Raw genomic sequence first — 25,649 nt, forward strand, 5'->3', positions numbered from 1 at the left:
TTCCTACCACCAGTACCCTCCTCCAGTGCTTCCTCATATTTCCGTTTGCCCTCTCCAATCCCCCCTGCCGCCCCCTCTTCCTCCATTAACTCCACCTCTTCTCCTTTCCCCTGTTCTTCCTCCTCCCTCCCAACCTCCCTATCCTCCTCCTCCTCCTCCAACACCTGAAATCTGTTCCCCCCCCTCTTCCCCTGCAGCGACCCCTCCCTGCCCACCCCTACTTTCCCCCCCCTCCGAAACTTCCCTTTCCTCTGTGGCACTTGTACCCACTCCCCCTCTCCCCCCTGCTCCACTCCTGACCCAGCCCCCTGCCGCCCCCCCTCCTGCATCCCCTCCTTCTCCTCCCCTTGCCCCTCCCTGCCTATCACCCCCTGCCCTATCCCCTCCTCCATTACCCCCCCTCCCCGTCCCTTCCCCCACATATCCCACTCGTTATGGGCCGCCCTAGGGCAGTTCCGATATGCATGGCCTAACCCGCCGCAGAGGTTGCACCTGATCGCGGTGCAGTCCTCTGTGGCATGCTGATCCCCGCATCTTCCACACTTTACCACTGGGCATGACATGCTGAAGTGCCTAAACGAACCACATCTGAAGCACTGCCGCGGCTGCCCCTTGTAAAAGCACAGTATCCTGTCACGACCGATAAAGGCAGCCGAAGGAATGTGCTGGACCACATGGCTCTCCTGTCTCAATTTGACCAGGGCTCCCCAACCTCCTGCCCAAACCCTGCTTGGATCCGGTAACTTTGTAAGTGGGGATCTCAGCTCCGCGTACCTCTGTAGCCAGTAGGCTAAATCTGCCCCAGAGATAGACTCATTTCTCACGAGCAGGGTGATCTGCACCAGGTCCGGCTTGCTGACTGGAATGGCCCTGAGGTCCCGCCACTCCCCCTTTCCCCTCACCCCCTCGTACCTTTCCCAGAATATTTCCATCCCCCTCTGGGTCATGAAGCTCAAGTCATATTCTGGGATGTTGATGGGGTGTATACACGCGTAAAAGTCCTCGGGTATAAACCCCATCCCCATCACCAGCCTCAAGACCCGATCCCTGGAGGGCATTGCCCCCTCCCCTATCCATTTGAGCTGTACCACATTTCGCCGCTTAGGCAGCTGTCCACCCCCTGTCCCCGCTCCCCCCCAACCCCTCCCTGGGCCCTCAAAACCACCCGATCTCCCCCCCTCCCTCCTTCCCCCTCCCTGGACTACTGCCGCAAAGGACTTGGACCCCAGCCCCCACCGCCCCCCCTCCACACTTGTTCCAGCCCTTCCCTCTGCCTCCCCCCCCTTCTGTCCCTCTGCCCCTCCCCTCATCCCTCTCCCTTCCTCAATATCCACCGCCCCCTCCCCCTCCCGTTGTCCCCCGTCCCCTTCCCTCTCAGACAAACATCCAGCAACGTCCATAGTCAGTTCTGCGGCTTGGGCTGCCTCCAACTGATTGTCCTGCCCATCTCCACTTCCTGGAACATCCCTGCTCGTCCCTGCCACTGCAGGCTCCAGCCTCTGGGCTAATCGCCTCCTCTCCTCTGTCTCCTGGCGATACTCTGGCACCTGCCCAGTCAGGTCTGCAGCTGGCGATACCAGACTCCCTGCTCGCTCTGCTCCCGAACTCCCTCCAACCTCCGGCACCAGGGGCGAAGCCTCCGGAACTCCGCCGCTCCCCTTGGCTCCTCGCTCCCAGCCGTCCTGCTGGCAGGTCTGCTCCACCACCTGCTGCACATCTGTTAGACTTGCCATGTCCACTTCTGTAGTCAACGAAAGTCTCTCAACAATCGGGTTACTTCCCCCTTGCTTCTGGTGCAGTCCCTCCTGCGTTCTCCCAATGGCTGGCGCTTCCCGGGGGCATGGCTTGTCTGTTCCTGATTCCGCCACAGGCTGGCTGTTAGCACCCCCCGATTTCACCTCTTGTAATGGACAGCTGGTCAAATGAGCTCCCAGCTGCTGCCCGCTCCTATTCCTCTCTCTCCGACCCCTCTCCTGTAAACCGCCAGCTACTCCATGCTCAGGGAAGACCTCCCCTGCTCCCGGACTTCGTGGGCGGGGCTTCTCCAGATGCCATGCTGCTTCGGTTTCCACTTCAGTCATTGCAGACCCAGCCAAAAATACCGGAGTCTGCCTCTGCTGACCCTTTTCCAACAGGGCCTCCTTCACGGCAACTGTCTCTGCTGTTTGCACAACTGCAGGTAAGCCCTCTGAGACTTCGACCACCACCTCTGTAGAAAACAGGCTGCTACCTGCGTCTCCCTCTGCTGCCTCCATTATCTGGAGTTTTGAAAAGTTACTGAGTTCTGTCCTCCCCTCCACAGGTAGGATCTCTACTCCAGCCCCCACCTCAGAGCCATGTCCTGCCGCTGCCTCCTTATCCTCTGGCTGCTGGGTAAGTGCTCTAGACTGTGTTGCCAACTGTCTCATGTATTTTAAAGTGGGGTCACCTCTGAACCCAGACAACTCTTTTGAGTCTAATGCTGCTGAAGACACTGAAGCTTGCTGCAACTGTAGTGTTCCTGAACCCCCAGACTGTGGTATTGAAGCCATCCTTTCTCGGTTAACATAGAGCTCCCTCAAAGGATTCACAGAGCCCTTTTTTAAACAGTTCAACAAGTGTTCTTTTTTCCCCAACAACTTTGATATCCGGGCTTCCTCTTTAACATACATTTGTCTGTGCTCCGCTGGGGCAAATTTACACATAGTTCTTGCCATTTTCAGACGTTTTCCTAGCTCCACTACTTCTTTTTCCACCAGCTTAATTCGTCTTACAATATTTACCACACTACTTGCTGGATCATCAGGGTCATAGCTCACTTCAAGGAACTCCTCATCTGACGATCCACTCTCCTCACTCTCACTCTCAGCTGCCTCCAGCAAAGGCTTCTGGCAAACTTCCATCGCCTCTTCCTTCTCCCTTCCTTGGAAGCGCCCTTCTGGGGCCTGTACTATCTTCCTCCCCCCTCCACTGTCTTCTCGCTTACCTTCCGCAAGCTGGGCCATGGAGGGGGAAATGCTCTGGTGGCCTCCACTGGGCTGCTTCTCCCTTCGGTCCACTGGACTCCTTTCCCTTCTCCCGGTAGTCAAACCAGGGAGAGAGCCACTCCTTTCGGCCTTCTGGTCCCGGGCCCCAGGAGGCCCCATAGCCTGGGACTTTCCTGAGGCCTTCTCCCCAGGGACCCTCCTCATCTTTGGGGAGGGAGCTAGGTCTCACTCCCTTTCCACTGGAAGTCAGCAGAGCTCTCTAAAACACCTCCTTCCTCCTCAGCAGACTGGATGGACCGTGCAGGTCTTTTTCTGCCGTCATCTACTATGTTACTATGTTACCCTCCTCCCAAACCCCCTTGTCAATTGTGACCCACTTCCCAAACCCTCCCCTGAGATAGCCCTCCTTGGGATCAGCCCCCCCCCCCCACCCCGGATAGCCTCCTCCAAGATGCCCCCCCGGACCCCTCCTTCAGACCAGGTACCCCTTTCAAGGGCTACCTATATCCCTGGTAGTTTAGTGGGCGATTCCCACTGTCTTCTTCCCCTAGCGCAGGGGTAGGCAACTCTGGTCCTCGAGAGCCGCAGGCAGGTCAGGTTTTCAGGATATCCACAATGAATATACAGGAGATAGATTTGCAAGCACTGCCTCCATGGTATGCAAATTTAAAGTAGGCGGGAACATTCTCCATACTATATAGCCTCATAACCCCTGGAGTAATTTAATAAAAGCCCTTTCCCACAGGCAAAACAGGGAGAAATGTAAGTCACTGCAGAAATGCACAGCTAGCAAACCAAACGATTTAAAAACGGTGTAGTGAACTTCTCCCCCTCACTTTACTCACATGCTTCAGATAAGTGCACCATTGCTGAGTCTAAAATTTTATTTGCACAGTGCTGATCTGGCCAAAGAGTACAGTGGTCTGTGCTCACAGCCAACCAGGTGTGGCAGAGCAGGTTCGGCTGGCCTTGCATTGCTAGAATGCCACCTTAAAACAAGAACAGCAAAACCCGCCTCTACCTGCTGAAGGTGGACTAGTGTGTAGTTTGTGCCCAGGCTGGCTCCACCTTCCAGACAGCCCCTGAAGCTGATGTCAGTTGCTAGGCAGAGGGTGTGTGTCAGAGTGAAGTGAGACTTCCATCCCAGCCAGCCAGGGAGCTGGCAGACAAAGAGAAAGGGGGAGAGTTAACCTCTGTACAGCTCTAGCAATCAACTTCAACCAATTCCCCCTCAAGGGAGGGGAAGAGGTTGGCCTGAAACTCTTGTTTGGGTCAGCCTGGCACCCATGCCAAACTTCTTGTTAATGAAATAAAGAAGAGAGTGTTTGAGGGAGAACGCAAATCAGGGAAAGGGGATCTCCCTGTATCACAGAGAGAAAAAGAAGGTTTAGGTTGTGTGCACTTTAGAGCGGAACAGCAGCATGCAGGAGAGTAACTTCTTAATGTCGGCCCTGCAGCCCAACACTGACATCTCCTCGCTGGCTTTGCCATCGGATTACCAGCTGGGCAAAAGAAACCAGGAGGTTTATCAGTCTGAGCAGCTGAAGAATGCCCGGGTTCAAGCGCAAGTCCAGATGAGGCTGGTACATAAGAGTCAGACAGCACCCAGGTCCAATGGCTCAGTGTCTAACTACGCAGAAGCCAGAGGTAGGAGCCAAAAGCTAATGTTACAATTACTGTGTCAGCTCTACAATGCATTAACTTGTTTGTTGAAGTACTGGTTCCAAGATAAATATAATACTTTGAAAATCATGATACCATGTGCCCAGCGTAAATTATGCTTAGCTATAGACAGGATCTTTCAGGGCTTCATTTGTTCCTTCAGAGGACATCTAAAAATATTTACAACTCCCGGTGCTCCCTCCCTGGAAGGCCAAGGTTTGGTCTGAATTGCTTGCTGCCTGGGTTGTGTAATTTCCAGGGAATAGGAGGTATAGAATGATGTGTATCTCCAATGGCCTTTGGCATCTCCCTCACCTTCTGGAACACCACTGATGGGCTTGCTGTGTAGTAACCTAGAGAAACCCACCTGCTGCTCAGGGACCTGGCTATGCTCAGTGCAGACTAATGGTGTTCTTGTACAACAATTAATCTCACATGGTTTGATTGCTCCTAATTTTCACAAGTGTATAATGATCATCAGAAAGTAGCTCAGTTCTTATCATATGGAAAAGGTTAGGTCCCCCTATGGAACCCAGTAAATAGAATAAAATAAATATGTTTACAAAAAGGCCTTTTAAAACATTCAGGGCTTTTTCTAGGCATGTTCTTATATGAACTGTTGGGTAAAAAGGTAAGGACTGGTTTGGGCCATGTTCCTTTCATACAACTGCCAGCTCTCAGTTATTAAGAAGACCCTCATTAGTACGATGCATATCAGGAACCAGTCGGTAATAGATGAGGCTATTGTGGAATAGGAAGTATCATGAAACAGAAATGACTGTGGCAGATCTGTTTATGTAGTAGTACATCACTAGGTATGGAAAAACTGAGGCCTAGATATGCAAAGAGGGAGCATGAAAACATGCATTATCTCCTCTAGCCAGCATGTATCACTATGGTGCAAAAGGTGGAGGAACAGAAAGTAAACCATGCTTATTTTCCCCCACCTAAGTGTAGCCAGTTGTCCTCTAATGGTCAGCAGAATGAGTTGAGAACCAGGGAAGGCAGGGTCCAATTCCCTCACACTGACACGGTCACTTTTATCTCTCATTGTCTCAGGTACCTATTTAGATCATAAGCTCTTCATGGAAGAGACATGGAGGGGCAAAATTGAACGGGTCGCCCAAGTTTTCCTGAGGGCGTCCTCGCAGGACTTCCCCACGAAGGAGCAGGGAAACCCGTATTATCAAAACAAGATGGGCGGCTATCTTTTGTTTCGATAATACGGTCGGGGACGCCCAAATCTCAACATTTAGGTTGACCTTAGAGATGGTCGTCCCTAGAGATGGTGGTTCCTGATTTTCGGCGATAATGGAAACCGAGGACGCCCATCTCAGAAATGACCAAATCCAAGCCATTCGGTCGTGGGAGGAGCCACCATTCGTAGTGCACTGGTCCCCCTGACATGCCAGGACACCAACCGGGCACCTTAGGGTGCACTGCAGTGCACTTCAGAAAAAGCTCCCAGGTGCATAGCTCCCTTACCTTGTGTGCTTAGCCCCCCAAAACCCACTCCCCACAACTGTACACCATTACCATAGCCCTTAGGGATGAAAGGGGGCATTGTGGGTTTGTGGTGGGTTTTGGAGGGCTCACATTTACCACAAGTTTAACAGGTAGGGAGCGATGGGCCTGGGTCTGCCTGCCTGAAGTGCACTGCAGTACCCACTAAAACTGCTCCAGGGACCTGCATACAGCTGTCATGGAGCTGGGTATGATATTTGAGGCTGGAAAAAATATTGTAATATTTTTTTTAGGGTAGGAGGGGGTTAGTGACCACTGGGGGAGTAGGGGCAGGTCATCCCCGATTCCGGTGGTCATCTGGTCATTTAGGGCATATTTTTGTGGCTTGGTCGTAAAAAAAAAAAGGACCAAGTAAAGTCGGCCAAGTGTTCATCGGGGACGCCCTTCTTTTTTCCATTATCGGCCGAGGACACCCATGTGTTATGCACGCCCCAGTCCTGCCTTCGCTATGCTTCTGACATGCCCCCGTGAACTTTGGTCATCCCCAAGTTGAAAAGCAGTTGAGGGCGCCCAAAATCAACTTTCGATTATGCCGATTTGGGCGATCCTGGGAGAAGGACGCCTATCTCCCGATTTGTGTCGAAAGATGGGCGCCCTTCTTTTTCGAAAATAAGCCTGCTAGAGTACCTTAATAATTATCACCACTGTACAGTGCTGTGTACTTTCAAGAGCACTATAAAAATGGTAAATATAATGATAAAACTGTATTTTCTTCCCTGCATCTCTTGGAAGTCTTCACTGAGTATGAGGGCTAGAAATGTGAAGTCAGACTATCAGCGCCCAAGATGAAATTTTGGCTTACATGCATCTGTGTGCAGCAGGAGGGTGGCATCTTATTGCCTCTCTTTCCTTCCTCTTACTGCTGCTGCTGCCACTCTACATCCTCATGGGCTGAAGATGCAAAAGGATTCAGCACTAGCATGGAGTCTTCTAAGCACAGGCCACACTCAAGCACTACTGCATCCTGCATACCCTCTGACAGGAAATTTGTGTCGGAGGGAGAGTGGGATGCAGCAGCTCTTCATTGTGGCCTCTCCTTAAAGGACCTGTACCAGTGCTGATTCCCCTTGCAGTTTCAGCCCAAGAATAGGTAGGGCAGTGGTGGCGCAGGCTGGCAGAGGGAATGAAAGAGGGAGAAGAAGCTGGAGACTTGACATTGAAGGGAAGGGGAGATGAGATGCTGAAGGGAGGCTAGTCAGGGGAAGGGAGATGCTAGCCACTGGGGGGTGGAGAGTAGAGAAGGAAAGGGAAGGTACTAGACAATTGGGGGGGGGGGGGGGGGTAGGTAAGAGAAGGGAAGATGCTAGATTTTGGTGGAGGAGGATAGAGCTCTGAGCTGCCCCTGAGATTGGGTAGGTCACACGACTGAAGGTTTGCCTAGGGCGTTAGATACCTTTGGGGTGGCCCTTAAACCCAGACACCCTGGCAGGTTGTTCTGTATGTTTCAGAAGTATTGATATGTTCTCTCTTCCTGTCTTCTTTTCACTGAAGCTACGATAAAACAAATGGGAGTCTTGGACCTAAGTAGCTCTTGCACATAATTTATAGCAGTCAGAATAAGTGGTAATAAATTCACTCAGGAGCCAATTAATTGCCTCCTCCCCTGTATGCTATGAAGCCAAATGGCAGTGAATGGCGAAAAAGAAAAAAAAAAAGCCATGCTGGATTTAATTTGAACGGAAGACCAAATTATTTTAATAGTATGATCTCCAAAAACAAATATTTAAGCTTTGTACTGGGATCCTCATACTCTGGTGCACCCTGGAGAGATCTGTGCAGTGTAAACAGCCAGACGCCGAGGCGTTCGAGTGTTAATCCTGTGTTCTGTACACATTTTCAGGCGTATTTTTAATTCCTTTATCACAAATTTAACTTTGTCTTATTCAGGCAAAACTGTGTAAAACTGTTCCATGACTGCACACTGGCGTGCCAGTGTTGCCTTTTTTACACGACTGAAGTAGGGTGGGGAGAGAGAATCTCGAGTTATTAATCTCTTTGGTGGAGTTGTAAACAGGCTTTGCCCCTTTAAACCTATTATTTACAGTCGCTTTTTTGATTAGTGGGGCCTTTTAACTTAAAAGTTTTAAGCACTTGCGGTTTTGCTGGGAAGAAGCATTTTAGGTTTGGTGGCCTCCGGGCTATCTTTCCTCGGGTGCCCTAATTCTCTGGTAAGATCGGGATTTCATTTGATCTGAATGTGGTCGGTTAGTAACGTTCTTTCTCTGTTCTCCTTATCTGGGAGCTTGTTACACTGGCTGCTTCGCCTGGCAGCAGCGGCAGGAAAAACAGGTTGGTGGCTGCATTCACTGCACAGGCACAGAAACTCCCCTTGCACGCAGGAGGGTGGGGCACTGAACTCAGAATGGGTACAGGGAGGGGGAGGAGAGGGGAGGAGCCGAGGAGGGACCAAACAGCCCTCTGTGTGTAGGGCACACTATCTCTGACTCCACCACCTCACTCTTAAAGAACCCTATGTACTTTTCTTTCTTTAATTTTTTAAGAGCCTGACGCAGTAACACTTTTTCCTCATAGACACGGGTCTGATCAGTCATCTCTATAGAAATCTGTCTGCATGCCCAAAAACACCTTGTAAATTCGTTGATGCCATCAGTTTGATCCGAGGTCCCCTTTCTCTTCTGATGCTGTAGCTGAAAACTGATTGTCAGATTAAACATTTAGCTACATCTGTATTATTTTCAGTTAAAATTAAACATTTAACTACATATGTATTTTTTTCAGTTAATATTTTATGCGACAAATTCAGGCCAGTTTTTCGTTGGATGATATGCAAACATTTGCTCATGCTGTGATATTTTCTAGAACACTGTAATTTACTGTATATTGGGTTTTCCAAGAATTCTAACTAGGATACAGCCTTTGCAAAATACGACAGCAAAAATACTTCTTCATAAATCCAAGTTTCACTTAGTGACACCATTATTCAGATCTTTGCATTGGCTCCTGGTGGCTGGTAGAATTGAGTTCAAACTTTTGTATTTCGTTTTTAAAATCGTGTATGGTTGTATACCTCCATATATGTTGAACACTAGTTTTCTTCAGGATGGGTTGTTGCTCTAGCAGATTAATTCATAAGAACAAGTTTTGTCTACCTACATCTTCAACCATGAGGCTTAATTTCTCCTTTTTTATAAGGCACACTTGCGTTTTTAGTGTGCACTAAATGCTAGAGATACCCATATATGTCTAATGGCATCTCTAGCAATTAGTGCATGTTAAAAACATTACCAGCCTTTGTAAAAGACCTCCACTTAAAAATTGTGTAGTTTTACAGCTGTGATATTACAGAACTCATTTTAAACAGACTTGAACAAGATTATTTTAGATTTTGAAAACAGTTGGAGTCTTGGGTTTTCAAAACGTATTTAGGTAGGTTTATTGTTGTCTAAAAAGATTATAGATTTTTAGGATTATTTATGTCTACAAAGATTATAATATTATTTTACTGTATGAAATTATCTGGTTTTGACAATTGTCTTGTAAACTATTCTGAGCTATGTTCTGTTATGCTCCATCCAATCCCTATTGTTTTTCTCTGCCACTGCTTCTTAAAATATAGAAAATTGTTTTAAAGAAAATGGACCTAGTTCTGAAGTTTATTTATTTATTGCATTTGTATCCCACATTTTCCCACCTATTTGCAGGCTCAATGTGGCTTACATAATGTTGTTAACAATGTCATTACAAGATATCAGATACAGTTAGTATTGTGCAGAGATTAAGTAGGGAAGAGAGAAGAAGGGAGCGAGTGATCGGGAGTTATGTAGGTGGATTTTCATAACTGAGTGGGTTGGTGAGGTGAATTGATGAGGTTGTCGGTTATCGGTTCTCATTGTAAGCTTTGTTGAAGAAGTATGTCTTCAGAGCTTTGCGAAAGATATTTATATCGTTGATTGTTTTCAGGTCTGTAGGTAGTGCGTTAAGTCAGGCAGGAGCCCAATCCCCATTTACATAGCAGCAGCAGGGACCATCAGTGGCACTCACATGGGCGTTCCTGAGGATCTGCCCTTTTATGAGGCAATTGTCAAAGCATTTTGCCTGCAGAACTGTGCAATTATCTGGGTACACTCCCCAATCTGAAAATCACCTTCGTTTCCTTGGCTAAAAGCATGTGCACTGTTTTCTCAGCATGGGCATTTCTAATGATAGCCAAAAGGGCTGGGTCTGGCGGAGGTAAAGTACACACAGACGACTTCCTTTCAAACTCCCTAGGCAGTTTTATTATGTGTGCTTTGTACCTGCTGTAAACAGGGGCAAAGTCCTCACATGGCCCCTGCTTGTGTCATATTTTCAAAGAAAATCTCATTCTCCATTGGGAGTTTCAGGTACCTACTATACCGGAATTAACTCACATTGAGCTTTTACTGAAAAAGTGTGAGCTAAACCCATAATTATTACTACTACTAGTACTACTACTACTACTAATTTTCACAGGTCATGTATTTGATATACTGCCTTTCTGTGGTACAACCAAAGTAGCTTATTATATGTAGGTACTTTCTCTGTCCCTAGTAGGCTCACAGTCTTTGTACCTGGGGCAATAGAGGGTTAAGTAACTTGCACAGAGTCACAAAGGAGATGAAGTGGTAATCTAATCCAGGGTCTCAGCCCACTTCATTAGGTTACTGCTCCACTCCACTGGTAACAGGCCTGATCAGAATGAACAGTTCAGAGTTACCCATAGGGGCTTTGAAATTCTGACACCAGGACTCCAAAACATAAAATAGAGAAAATTAAAGCACTGAATTGCCAAAGCTATCCATTTTAAAATGGGGTATGGCTTAGGAGTTGGGGCTGGAGCAACATTGAAAGTTATTCATTCAGCATTGGAATTCAGATGCTGAACAGATAAATGATGCATTTAAATACAAGTACATAAACAGAGGCATTACGTGTCATGGGAGTAATTTTATAAAGAATATTTAGTGCTTCAAAGGCTTTTATAAATTACCCCACATGTTACACATTTAAAAGTATGTGTAGTGCGATAAAGACATGTGCTGTGACCATGTATAGGTATATTCAACAGTGGATTTTGGGTGGAGCACGGGCAAAGCTTTGATTGGCATGTGTTATTTATAAAATGCACGTGTCTGTGTGTAGTTTACATATAAACATTTACAGCTGCTCCTGAGTAGCTTCAATCTAGGTGTGATTTTTGTCGCTTTACTCCTAGTATTTTATAAAGACATATAGGCACATTTGTCTCTGTATAAAACAGGCTTGGAATAGGCACCTTTATGGTTTTCACACACAAGCAACCTGTTAAAATATAACCCTCCAGGTGTGCATTTTCAGCTGCATCAGTTCCACACTTGATGTGTAGGTAATATGTACCACTAAAATAAAAATAATTTTTTGTAAGGCCCAAAGTAGCTAAGGCAAGAATAGCCAACCCTGTAGCTCAGGGCCGCCAAGAGACTGGGCCGGGCCCGGGACAAGGCTGCCCCCGGGCTCCTGGGCCCGCCTCCTAGGCCACACCCCCACTGCCACCCCCCCCAGGTTGTCATCGTGGCCCCCCCCTGTGGGGGGCCTGGTGCCGCAGTCCCACCTGCCTCCGCCACCGGGCTGGGCCCCTTCCACCCGAACCCCCGACAGCAGAAGTGCAGTCTTCTGACCGGCGTGCGCGGCCCACATAGACGCTCCTGTCAGCTGATCTTTGCTGTACTCTGCAGGGCTTCTGTGCGTCTGACGTCCTGCACGTCAGATGCACAGACGCACAGAAGCCCTGCAGAGTACAGCGAAGATCAGCTGAGAGGAGCGTCTGTGTGGGCCGCGCACGCCGGAGTCAGAACAGAAGACAGCACTTCTGCTGGCGGGGGTTCGGGTGGAAGGGGCCTGGTGGCGGTGGCAGGTGGGACTGCGGCGCCGGGCCCCCCTGGAGGACTGGGCCCCAGGAATTTTGTCCCCCCTGTCCCCCCCCTCTCGGTGGCCCTGCTGTAGCTCATAATATTGGGGAAACAGCCATGCTTTTATCTCTTTTTGGAATGTCAGATAATTATTCTCATTTCCCGAAGTAGTGAATCTACAGTAATGAACTGCAGTAAAAAAAAAAGCTTTGTGGTGTGTGAAAAGCAACCTAGTTTCAAAAGCAACCTAGTTTCTGAACTAAGGGGCCCTTTTACAAAGGCACATTTGGCTCTACACACGTGCAATTTGCACCAAAATGAGACTACTGCCAGGCTACTGCACCCCCTGGTGGTAATTTCAGATTTGCCGCGCACCTATAACGCCTGGATGATTTATTTATTTCCTCCCACGTGCGGCTTTTTCAGCAATAATTGCCAGTTGGTGCGCGCCAACTGGTCACTGCGCGTGTAGCATGTGAGCCCTTATCGCTAGATCAGTGGGTGGCGTTAAGGGCTCAGGCTGGTTTTAGGCGTGCGCTAGTTTTGGTTTTACTGCATGCCCTTTTCCTAGCCCATTAAAAAAAAGCTCTTTTTTGCAGACGTGGTAAAAACTGACCTGGCGAGTGTCCAAAATATGCACCCACACTACTGCAGGCCACTTTTCACTGTGGCTTAGTAAAAGGTGAATAATTCCCTTCTCATTGATTTCCAAGTGTAATGCAGTATAATCAGGACAAAGTTAATAATTGTTCACCTTACAGTTTATGTAGGTTGGGCGGGAAGGGGGTTAATCTTACAATAGTATGCACCTGGGAGGGTGAAACCCTCTTTCTGCAGTGCACTCTATTTCTGTACTCCAAGTATGTAACATTGTAGATAACCCCCCTCCTCCCCAGTCTCAGGCCTGGAGAAGGGATTTTGTTACTTTACTTCAGTTTACATCATTAAACTCCTAATCTTGACTGGGTATAGTTCAGAAATTTTTGCAAATCCCTCATTACAGCCCTTCTGTTTCCAGCAGACACAGAAATGTGTGATAGGACTGTGTGTACACAGCCCCCTGCTACTCTTTTCCTGATTACAGAATTCCCAAGGACAAAGAGAGAGAAAACTGGTGGGGAAAACTAGCCAGCAAATTCCCTCCTACACTGACTGGCATTTGCTGCTGTGCTTTGTTTGCGCATAGTACGACGCTTGACTCAGTGAGTGTGTGTCTAATTGTCCAAAGTCCACTTGTGCTTGACCACAGAACAGCTCACCAATACCCAACCAGGGCATACAGCAGCAGAATTGCTTCTCTTTCCACTTTAGCATGATAGGAAAAGAAAGTTGCACCCTTCCTGAACTGACCTTGAGCTCTTGCACCCATGAACAGTAGATTTAGAAGTATTCTCCAGAGTCCCTGACTACACCAGCTTCAGTATAATCAAGCTGCAGGGGAGACCTGGATCTATTACACAGCTGCAGAAAAGTATGCGGAGCATGGTTCATGGAAATCTTCCCAACCCCTCTACATATATGTGTGTGTACATGCATGCATGCGTATATGAATGTGTGTTTATCTGTGTTACATGTGTGTTTCTAGGTGTGTCTTTGACCAAGAAGAGAGTGGAGAGTGGTGGTTAGAATGGAGTGGTACTCAAACATTCTGTTTGAAAAGAATAATAAAATGAAATCAAGTGTGATAACATATTGGAGTGGAGGAGTGGTCTAGTGGTTAGAGCACCGGTCTTGATATCCAGAGGTGGCCAAATCCCACTGCTACGCCTTGTGATCTTGGGCAAGCCACTTAACCACCATTGCCTCAGGTACAAAATTAGATTGTGAGCCCCTCCAGGGACAGAGAAATATCCAGTGTATCTGAATGTAACTCACCTTGCACTATTGCTGAAAAAGGTGTCAGCAAAATACATATAAATAAACATGTCTAACCATTAGATGTCACTGTTAACAGATTTCAAAGGATAGATTTTACAGTTTAACCACATGCTGCCACTGTTCCAAGGTATCAGTTATTCCCATGACTCTTCACAATTAGGCTGCACACATAACAAACTATGGGGACCTTTAAAAAGTGGTCTTAGCATGTCCTTATGTAGGTCATTCCCACTTATGGCCATTTTTACTGCCAGAGTTTTGTATTTTCTGTATTAATGGCCACACACCAATTTTGCCATAAATGCGTGGCAATTAGTGCATGAGCTCTACTTACACACATTATGTAGGCGGTAACCGTACACATGCTAACCACCCACTAATTGGTTAGTGTGCGGCAATGTAGCTATGCCCACTCTCTACCCTCAGACCTGCCCCCTGTGTGCACATGCAAAAATTACCTTGGGATGCCTGAGCACCAGTGGCGTAGCCAGAAGGCAATTTTTGAGTGGGCCAACAAGTTGGATGGATGGGCACTAGAGAAACACTTGCCACCTGATATGCCCTGCCCATGTCCCTACTCCTACAGCACCCACTCCCAATAACTTCAATGGGAGTAGCAGTGCTGGCCTCAGTGGCTGCAGGACACATTGAGAGCTAGGGGAAACGAAAGAGGGTGCACGCTTCATCCTCCACTGAGCCACAGTCCGCCAACACAAATATGCTTCCCCCAAATATGCCCTAAATATTACAGTGGGGCCCTAAAATATCAATACATCAAGAAAACTGAACAAGCCAAAGTACTATAGAATACTACATAGAAAATTGGTGCTAACAGAATACTTTGGTCACACACACAGAACACAAATGCCAAATACAGAATAAGTGACCACAAACCATAAGCAAATTCAATCAAAATCCCAAGAGGCCAGACCTTGCATTTAGCACAGAGAAACACAAAGAGATGCATTTTCTCCTATACTGTGCAAAATATGATACCACATGCAAGAGACAGCATTAGGGGAGATACAACTAGGGCAACTGCATTTGGCCCCCTAGCCAAAGAGAACCCCAGGCCAGCTGGAAGCTGAAGAAGGTGCAACCTGTTAGTATGACTGGGGCCCCAAAGCAGATTTTTAGGGTCCCCTCCTAAATATTTGCCTTGGGCCCCAGTCATATCTAACACCAGCTCTGGCAGGATGTACATTTCAAATCTGACATATTCTAGTCACAAAGTAGAAAAATAAAATTATTTTCTCTACCTTTTGTTGTCTGCTCATTTTAAGTCATGTTGGTCCCAGTCTCTGGTTTGTACATCCTTCTGTCTTCTCTTAACTCACTCACCAAGGTCTCATGTCCATTTGATATTTCTACTCTCTCTCCATGTCCACTATCCATCTTCTTCCATCTCTGTACCTCTATCTTCCTCCATGTTTAGTATCTCCTTTTCTCTGTGTCCCTATATTACTCTGTCCACATTCTCCCCTCTCTTTGTCCCCAGTGCCAATATATCTCTACCCTCTCTGACCCTACCCCATCCAGCTTCTCTCCCTCTCACTCCCTCCTCTTTCCAGCATCTGGTTTGGTTGCCTGATTTCCTGCCTCCCTCCCTCCCTCAAGCTGTAGGTTTAATATTCCCTTTTCCTTCATCTCCTTGGTCTGGTATCTCTGTTTCCCTTCCCTCCCTCCTTGTGCTGTACCAGCAGTTCTCTCCCTTCCCTCCAGTTCTCCTCCCACGTCCAGCAGCTCTCTCCCTTCCATCCAGATCCCCTCCTCCTCTTCCTCCCACATCCAACAGCTCTCTCTCTTCCATCCAGTCCCCTCCTCCTCTTCCTCCCATGTCCAGTAGCTCTCCCCCTTTCGTCCAGTCCCTTCTTCCTCTTCATAGCTTGTGCAGCAGCTCTCCAGCCCCTTCCTCCTCTCCCTCCCATGTCCAGCAGCTCTCTCCCTTCCCTCCAGTCCCTTCCTCCTCTTCCTCCCTTGTCCAGCAGCTCTCCAACCCCTTCCTCCTCTCCCTCCCATGTCCAGCAGCTCTCTCCCTTCCATCCAGTCCCCTCCTCCTCTTTCTCCCGTGTCCAGCAGCTCTCCAACCCCTTCCTCCTCTCCCTCCCATGTCCAGCAGCTCTCTCCCTTCCATCCAGTCCCCTCCTCCTCTTTCTCCCGTGTCCAGGAGCTCTCCCCCTTTCCTCCAGTCCCTTCTTCCTCTTCTTAGCTTGTCCAGCAGCTCTCTAGCCCCCTCCTCCTCTTCCTCCCATGTCCAGCAGCTCTCTCCCTTCCCTCCCTCTTCCTCCCTTGTCCAGAGGCTCTCCAGCCCCTTCCTCCCATGTCCAGCAGCTCTCTCCCTTCCCTCCCTCTTCCTCCCATGTCCAGCAGCTCTCTCCCTTCTATCCTGATCCCCTCCTCCTTTTCCTCCCACCTCCAGCAGCTCTCTTCCTTCCCAGTTCCCTCTAATCCCCTTCCTCCTACAAGTCTGATTCTGTCTCTGGCAAAAGTATCCCTTCCCTTTCCTCTCCCCCCACCCCCCCCCAACCAACCAACCAACCACAAATCCAGCACTTACTCTTCCAGGCCCGCCCATCCAAATCCTTCATCGCTGTCGCTGCCTTTTCTCCTGCGGCTCCGGGGAACGGCCGTCCGGGAGGCAGCGATCAGCGTTGCCTGTCAGTGCCTGCCCTGAAATTGTGCTTCTCTTCTCCCCAGGCTTCGCCCCGCTCGTCGCGCAGCGCTGCGCTGCTATTCAAACAGGCAGCTCCGCTCCTCTCTGCCGCGGCCATCCGGCCCTCTGATGCACTTCCTGTTTAGTAGGGCCGGATGGACGCGGCAGAGAGGAGCGGAGCTGCCTGTTTGAATAGCAGCGCAGCGCTGCGCGATGAGCAAAGAAAAGAGCGGGGCGAAGCCTGGGGAGAAGAAAAGCACAATTTCAGGGCAGGCACTGACAGGCAATGCTGATCGCTGCCTCCTGGACGGCCGTTCCCCGGAGCCGTGGGAGAAAAGGCAGCGACAGCGATGAAGGATTTGGATGGGTGGGCCTGGAGGGAAAGTGGGTGGGCCTGGGCCCGTCCAGGCCCACCCGTGGCTATGCCCCTGCTGAGCACGCCCCATGGTAAGCCCTTTTTGGCTGTGGTAAACACATGTTAGTCCTTACCCAGCTTAGTAAAAGTTACCCCTATGTGAGGTTCATTACTGTTATGGTATGTGCAAACATAACTCATGCAGGGCTTCTTTTACAAAGTCATACTAGTGATTCCCACTCAGCAAATGAGAGGAAACCCATAGGAACTGAATGGGCTTCCTCTCATTTACTGCACAGGAATTGCTAGTATGGCTTTGTAAAAGAGGCCCTTAGAGATATTGTCCCGAGACAAACTACATGATTCAGTTACTAAGTGTCACTATACATACCAACCATTATGAAAAATAATATAGTTCAGTCACTAGTTTTCACAGTAGAATTTACAAGACAGAAAATGAAATACACATCTGAATCAGTTAGAGCCAGCCCAGAGTGGTGTGGCAGCAGGAGGGGAGGCATGGTGGGAAAAGCATATGTCATAGAATTATTTCCAACTCCTCTGTGTGTGTTTTGCATGCATGTGTGATATGTTTGTATGTTTTGGATGTGTTTTTGTTTGTTTGTCCATGCATGTTTCTGTCTGTGTCTTGCTGTATCATGTGTGAGTATCTTTGCTTGCATGTTTGTGTATATGTCTCTCTTTTGTCTTTGACTGTGTGTGTGTGCGCGCGCGCCTGTGTCTGTGTGGGTGTATCTGTACTGGCTCTCTCAGTGCTGCTCTCCAGGAGGAGAAGGGAGGGCAATTTGAAAGGAACAATTCCCTAACCTTCAATGTGACAGCTGCTGGAACTGCTTGTCTCAAAGAAGTGCATTGGGATGCTTTGGTGGAGTTCTTTATGTCAGTGGAACTCTAGTCCAAGCTGGCCCATTTTCAAACTCAGTGTGTCTTTTCACTGTTTTTTCCTGCATTCTGGATGTAGTTTTACTCCATGAAGTTTTCAGAGAGTTATTTTACCATCAGACAGAAATGGACACGCTAAACGTTAGAGAGGCCCATAGGAATGCACTGGCATCTCTAACATTTAGCGCACTTACAATATTAGCGTGCGCCAAAAACATGAGCGCGCCATAGTAAAAGACCCTTTGAGTCAACGTTGCAACCGGTGGCTGGCCAAAAGTTAAAACTTCTTTCCCCTTTCCAGCTCCAGCTCTGTCCCTCCTCTTCCCCCTTAGTAATTATACTCCTCAGCACTGATGTTCTATATACCTCCCACTGCACTGCTCGCCAGTCTTTATTTATTTATTTTTATTTATTTACTACATTTATATCTCGCCTTGTCAATAGTCACATACAGTCTTAAACAATAATCTTATATATGGTCTTGACCAGTTGTCAAATACTTAGTTTTAGATAGGTAGCAGTCGCTAAGATTATGAGGATGAAACATGCTCCATAGAATGACTGTAACAACAATCAAACAAGGAAAGAAGAAAGAGAGAAAAAAATGAAGAGAGTCAATCAGATGAGTTCTCATGTGGCCAGAAAGGCTTTTGTAAACAGATGTGTTTTTTGCAACCATTTGAATCGTTAGGTATCTTCACATGATCTCAGGCATCCATGTAAAGCATTGCACAAGGATGGAACAGGAGTTGGGGGGGGGGAGGGGGGGTCACCACACTGGTCCACAGAGGACTCATGATTGCTAAGGCTGGCCCTGAAAACAGTAATAAACATAAGTACTGGTAGATTAGATGTAAAACACGAATAAGTCAGGCCAAGAAAAAATATGAGGGGAAAAAACACAAAAGAGGCAAAAACTAATAATAAAACCTTTTTCAAGTACATCAGAAGCAAGATGCCAGTGAGAGGGAGTCAGTTAGCCCGAGATGACCAAGGGGAAAAAGGGACATTTAGAATAAGACCATGGAAGTAAAGCTTAATAAATCACCAGGACCTGATGATATTACCCCAGAGTTCTCAAAGAACTCAAATGTGAAATTGCAGACCTGTTATCAGCTATGTTTAACCTATCATTAAAATCAACTGCTGTGCCCCAAGACTGGAGGAGGTCAACGTTATGCCACTTTTTCAAAAGAGCTCCAGGAGTGACATTGAGTCTGGCATTGGTGCTTCAGGTAAAATTAAGCTATTTTGAAGAACAAAATTACTGGGCAAATAGAGAGAAATGATTCACAGGAAAAGAGCCAGCATGGATTTAAAAAAGGGCATGCCTACCTTATCAATCTGTTAGACTTTTTTGATAGTATAAAGGGGAAAGGGAATGGGACTTGATATACTACCTTTCGGTGGTTACAATCAAAGCAGATTACATATTATATACAGGTACTTATTTTGTACCTGGAACAATGGAGGGTTAAATGACTTGCTCAGGATGACAAGGAGCTGCAGGGGGAATCAAACCCAGTTCCCCATGCCACTGTACTAACCATTAGGCTACTCCTCCATGAACACATGGATAAGATTATGGTTTATGGTTAATTCAATTTGATATACCACCTTTCTTTATAGAATAACAAAGTGATTATAATAAAATAAGCAGGGAAAAAGGAAAAGAATACCATTTCATTATAGGACAGAAGATCAGTAGGGTAGGAATAGTGAGAACAGAAAAAGTAAAGAGATAATGAGAGAGTATGATCATCTCAGGGAAGTTTGACGATATTGTACCTAACCTTTAAAGGCATTTGACATAATCTCTCATGAGAAACTCCACAAGAAGTTAAAAAAATCACAGGACAGGAGACAGTGTCCTGCTTAAAAGATCGGAACAGAGTTTTCCCAGTGGAAAGGGGTGAATAGTGTAGTGCTCTAGGGATCTGTAGTACTGATCAGTACTGTTTAACCTTCACATAAATGATCTGGAAAAGGGAGCAATAAGTGAGGTGATTAAATTTACACATTATGTTAAATTTTCCAAAGTGGTTAAAACAAGAGCAAACTGTGAGGAACTAATGTAGGGCACTTAAATGTCACATGAAATGTAATGTGGACAAGTGCAAAGTGATTCACACATGGAAAACTAATCCTAAGTATGGGGCCCTTGTACGAAAAGGCAGTAGGGCTAGCGCCAGAGTTGCGCAAAGTGAATCGGCCCTACTGCTGGGCTCACCCATGAGCTGGCGGTAGATCTGGGTCTTCCACACACCATTTCCGATGCTAGAAAATATTTTTTATTTTCTAGTGCTGGAGGGAGAGGAGTAGACATGCCTGGCGGTAATTGGGCAGTGTCGCGTGCTACCCAGTTACCACCAGATTACTGCCAGAGCCCTCACTGCCTCCGGCAGTAAATGGTCACATTCCACTTTTCTAAATAGCGTATGGCCATTTACTGTCTCTTTTAAAAATCAACCCTTTTACCCGCTGCAGTAAAAGATGGCCTCAGCATGTGGCAATCCCACGCACTGAAGCCACCGCATGCCACATTTTACTATTGCTTGGTAATAAGTCTTATTAGTTAACAAGATGTGCCACGTCAGAAATCCTGTGCAGTTTTGGGATAAGGATTTTTTTCTGGTACCTTCACCAGGTAATTTTTGACTAAGGAAGATACAGAACCCCTGAGGCAGGCACTTCACGCCAAAACACGGCCCGTGTCGGGTCTTTGTGTGAATGATACGCAGTGCCAATAAAGATCTTTGACCTGTTCTTTGAAGGCTCTTTGTGCTTCTTTTTGCCTTAATGATGTTGGTTTCAGAATAAGTGAGCCACTACCCAGGAAAATGATGTTGGAGTCATTGAGGATACAAATGCAAAGTGATGTTGTGGTAGGATAAAGTTCATGTGGCACAGCCACAATTAGGGGATTGTACAACGGAAGAGTTAAGTTATGTCCATTACGTACTTTAGTTTTGTATGTCGCAGAGATCAGGCATTCAGGTTGGATTGGCAGGGTATGCCTTTTTGAATAGGTTAGTTTTTAGTGATTTCCGGAAGCTTAGGTTCAAAGAAGGGTGAAGGGTGAGGGATTTTCTCACGCTTCGAACATACCAGGTCAAAGTGAATTCGCACTTATCAACGGCATGGGGTGCAGACTGTGGCGTGCCTCAAGGTTCTCCCCTGTCGCCAATCCTTTTCAACCTTATGATGACCCCATTGGCGAACATATTAGCTCATTTGGAACTAAATCCGTATATTTATGCCGACGATGTTGTAGTGTATATTCCATTCTATTCCACAGTATCAGAGATTATTAAGTCTATCGAAAAAGTCCTGCAAGTCATGGACTCTTGGGTAAACGCTTTCAAGCTAAAACTTAATGCAGACAAAACATACAAGGTTTGCACCATGGTTCACAAAATCATCAACGGGGATGTCCCAAGTTACATGCTGAATATGATTGACTTGCCAGCCAGAAATGCTGACCCGTCCTCAAGATTATATCTCACCTTGCACTATCCCAGCTGGAAACGCTGTAAACATGGATCTATTCAGGTGTCAAGCTTTCCCTTCATCAGTGCGCAACTATGGAATGCACTTCTTAGAGACATCACCAGTCTGAGAGACTACCTTACCTTTCGCAAGGCATTAAAAACGCATCTGTTTACTAAAGCATTTTCTCCGGGAACAATATAGGACTATCGCCTCTGCCAGCTGGCATACGTGGATCCTGTTTAGTCCTATTCTTTTGTACTGTTATATGTAAAGTATCCTTTCTTTCTTGCCCTTCTGCTCTACTATTCTCATTTGTATCTGATATCACCCGGAGTTCTTTCTCTCTCTCTGGTTTATGTAAGCCACATTGAGCCTGCATGTCTGTGGGGATAATGTGGGGTATAAATACCTTAATAAATAAATAAATAAATCCTTAGATCAGTGTCTGACTGCAGCAGCCAAAAAAACAAATAGAATGTTAAGCATTATTTGGAAAAGAATGGAGAATAATTCTAAGAATATAATATTACTTTTTGGTGTGATCACATCTTGAGTATTGAGTACTCTGGTTTCCCCATCTCAAAAGATATATAGGAGACTTGGAAAAGTTATAGAGAAGGGCAAGAATAACCAAAATTATAGCTACAGGATGCTACATTCTAAATTAGGAATCACCACAGAGGAAAAGTATCTAGTCATTATCGTGGAGAATATGTTGAAAAGTTTGGCTCAGTATGCAGCGGCAGCCCAACAGAGTGTTCGGAATATTAGGAAAGGAATAGAGAATAAAATACAGAATATTGTAATGCCTCTGTATTGTTCCATAATGCAACTGCACCCTAAGTATGTGTGCACTTCTGGTCACTGTATCTCAACAAAGATATAGCAGACGTTACAGAGAAGGGTGACCAGAATGATAAAGTGGATGAAAGACTCTCCTATGAAGAAAGGCTAAAGAAGTTATAGCTCTCCAGTTGGAGAAGAACTGATTTGGAGGGAAAGAGGAATTTTATAAAATAACGAATGAAGTGGAAAAGGTCAATAGAAGTCTATTCTTTATCCTTCCAAATAGTACTAGAAATAGGGGACATGTGGAGGGGCATTTTCAAAAGGGACGTCCAAGTTGTGATTTGGACGTCCTTGCAAAACATCCAAATCCACGGGCGGGGAAACCCGTATTTTTGAAACAAGATAGGCGTCCATGTTTCGTTTCGAAAATACCGTCAGGGACGTCCAAATCCTTAAATTTCTCTGTCCCTAGATTTGGACGTCCCTAGACATGGATGTTTCTGATTTTCAGCGATTTTCGAAACCAAAGATGTCCATTTCAAAAATGACCAAATGCAAGCCATTTGGTCATGAGAGGAGCCAGCATTTGTAGTGCACTGGTCCCCCTGACATGCCAGGACACCAACCGGGCACCTTAGGGGGCACTGCAGTGGACTTCAAAAATTGCTCCCAGGAACATAGCTCCCTTACCTTGTGTGCTGAGCCCCCCAAAACCCACTACCCACAACTGTACACCACTACCATAGCCCTTATGGGTGAAGGGGGGCACCTATATATGGGTACAGCAGGTTTGTGGTAGGTTTTGGAGAACTCGCTGTTCCCTCCACAAATGTAACAGGTAGGGGGGTATGGGCCAGGGTCCGCCTGTCAGAAGTGCACTGCATGTGATGTCATGGACCTGAGTATGACATCTGAGGCTGGCACGACATATTTTTAAAGATGTTTTTTGAGGGTGAGAGGGGGTTATTGACCACTGGGGGAGTAACGAGAGGTCATCCCTGATTCTCTCCAGTAGTCATCTGGTCATTTTGTGCCTTAGTTGTAAGAAAAACAGGTCCGGATGAAAACGTCGAAGTGTTCGTCAGGGATGTCCTTGTTTTTTTCGATTATGGGTCAAGGACGTCCAAGTGTTAGGCACGCCCAAGTCCCGCCTTCGCTACACCTCTGACACACCCCCTTGAACTTTGGCTGTCCTTGCGACGGAGTGCAGTTGAAGACATCCTAAGTCAAGCTTTGATTATACCGATTTGGACGTCCCTGGGAGAAGGACGTCCATCTTCCGATTTATGTCGAAAGATGGACGTCCTTCTCTTTCAAAAATGAGCCCAATGGTAACATAGGGCCCCATTTACTAAGCTGTGGTAAAAGGGGCCCTGTGGTAGTGTTGGCCCGTGGATTTGCCATGTGCCAGGCCCACTTTTACCAGAGCCCTTACCACCACCTATTTAGGAGGTGGTAAGGGCTCCCGCGCTAACCCAGTGGTAATCGGTCAGTGCACAGAGCTGCCCAATAACCACCAGGTAAACCACAGTGCTAAAAAAAAAATTAAAGTATTTTTTCAGTGATGGAAATGGCGCAAGTTGAGAAAGGCAACTGTAGCATGGCGGTAGTTCTGGATTGGTGCGCATCTCGAATATTGTGTTCAATTCTGGTTGCCGCATCTCAAAAAAGATATAGTGGAATTAGAAAAGGTGCAGAGAAGGGCGACGAAAATGATAAAGGGGATGGGACGACTTCCCTATCAGGAAAGGCTAAAGCAGCTGGGACTCTTCAGCTTGGAGAAAAGACGGCTGAGGGGAGATATGATAGAGGTCTATAAAATAATAAGTGGAGTGGAATGGGTAGACGTGAAGGGTCTGTTTACACTTTCCAAAAATACTAGGACTAAGGGGCATGTGATGAAGCTACAAAGTAGTAAATTTAAAACGAATCGGAGAAAGGTTTTCTTCACTCAACATGTAATTCAACTCTGGAATTTGTTGCCAGAAAATGTGGTAAAGGTGGTTAGCTTAGCAGAGTTTAAAAAAGATTTGGACGACTTCCTAAAGGAAAAGACCATAGACCATATTAAATTGGACTTGGGGATAAGCAGCATAAAATATTTTGTACTTTTTTTGGGATCTTGCCAGGTATTTGTGACCTGGATTGGCCACTGTTGGAAACAGGATGCTGGACTTGATGGACCTTTGGTCTGTCCCAGTATGGCAATACTTAAGTACTTTTGTAAAGCAGCGGTACAGGTACCGCCGCTTTGTAAAAAGGACTCACAGTGCTGTAACATAGTAATTAATGGCAGGCAAAGACAGGGCCGTGCCTAGGGTCTCTGGTGCCCCCCTGCAGACTATCAGTTGGCGCCCCCCCCCCCCCCCCCCCCCGGTCTAGTATAAAATGCCATAAATAAATAAATAAATATAAACTTTTAACGTTGAGAACTTGATTATCAAAGTGCACATATTCCAAACACTATAATGAAAATAAAATGATTTTTTCTACCTTTGTTGTCTGGTGACTTTGTTTTTCTGATCATGCTGGCCCGGTACCTGATTCTGCTGCTATCTGTCCTCTTAATTCCATTTCCAGGTCTTCCTTTCCATTTATTTCTTTACTTTCCTCCTTTCTTGCCTTACATTGGTAAGTAAAAGCTGGGTCCTCTGCAGACTTGATTGTCCAGTGGATCCAGCTTCTGCCTATTTTCTCCATCCATGTGCAGGTTTTCTCCCTTTTCCCTCATCTCATCTGCTTCCTCTCTCTTCCCTCCCCTCCATCCATGTCGATCATTTCTTCTCTCTCCCTTCCCCTCCATCCATCTGCATCGCCTTCCTCTGTCTTCCTTCCCCTCCATCCATGTTCAGAATTTCTCCCCTTCATCCATGTGCATCTCCTTCCTGTCTTCCCTCCCCTCCATCCATGTCCAGCAACCCTCCTCTCCCACCTGCCTTCCCCTCCATCCACCCATGTCCAGCACCTTCCCTCTTTCTCTCCTACCCTTCCATCCAGTGTCATCCCTCTTTCTCTCTCCATCCTTCCACCCATTACCCTCTCTCAATCCTTCCATCCATTGTCTCCCTCTATCTCCCCTTCCTTCTAGACAGTTCTCTTTCTCGACCCTTTTCCATTCAGCATGTCCTCTCTCTCCCCATCCTTCCAGTGTCTTTTCTCTTTCCCTCCCTACCAGCGTCTTCCCTCATTCTGACCCCTCCTTCCAGCATTTTTCCTTTCTCAGTCTGACAGCTAGGGTCTCCCCCAGTTTCTCCCCAGCAGCTTCTCTCTCTCTCCTACCCATGTCCCCTCTTTCCACTCATCTCTCTCTCTCTCTCTCTGTACCCCCTTCCATCCAGCATCTTCTCTCTAGCTCTCCCCTGCTCTTTTCCATGTCCCTGGCTCTCCCCTGTTCTTTTCCATTGCCCCTCTTTCTGTCCCCATCTCTTTCTGGCTCTCCCCTGCTTTTTTCCATGTCCCTGGCTCTCCCCTGCTCTTTTCCATGGCCCCTCTTTCTCTCCCCATCTCTTTCTGGCTCTCCCCTGCTTTTTTCCATGTCCCTGGATCTCCCCTGCTCTTTT

At 47.0% G+C, this 25,649-nt stretch overlaps 1 protein-coding gene across 2 annotated transcripts in view; it reads left to right on the top strand.

Moving 5' to 3' along the window:
• Window positions 1-25,649, top strand: part of PKP3 (plakophilin 3) — a 180,633-nt gene that overhangs the window by 21,629 nt on the left and 133,355 nt on the right. Inside the window, exon 3 of one of the 2 annotated variants that reach the window (XM_030201202.1) lies at window positions 4,424-4,613. In XM_030201202.1, coding sequence (XP_030057062.1) covers window positions 4,424-4,613 — 190 coding nt within the window. Of the gene's footprint in view, window positions 1-4,090; window positions 4,614-25,649 lie in introns of those variants that run through there. The other variant, XM_030201200.1, reaches the window with a different exon arrangement.

The sequence above is a fragment of the Microcaecilia unicolor genome, chromosome 4 (genome assembly GCF_901765095.1).
Source record: "Microcaecilia unicolor chromosome 4, aMicUni1.1, whole genome shotgun sequence".
NCBI lineage: Eukaryota > Metazoa > Chordata > Amphibia > Gymnophiona > Siphonopidae > Microcaecilia > Microcaecilia unicolor.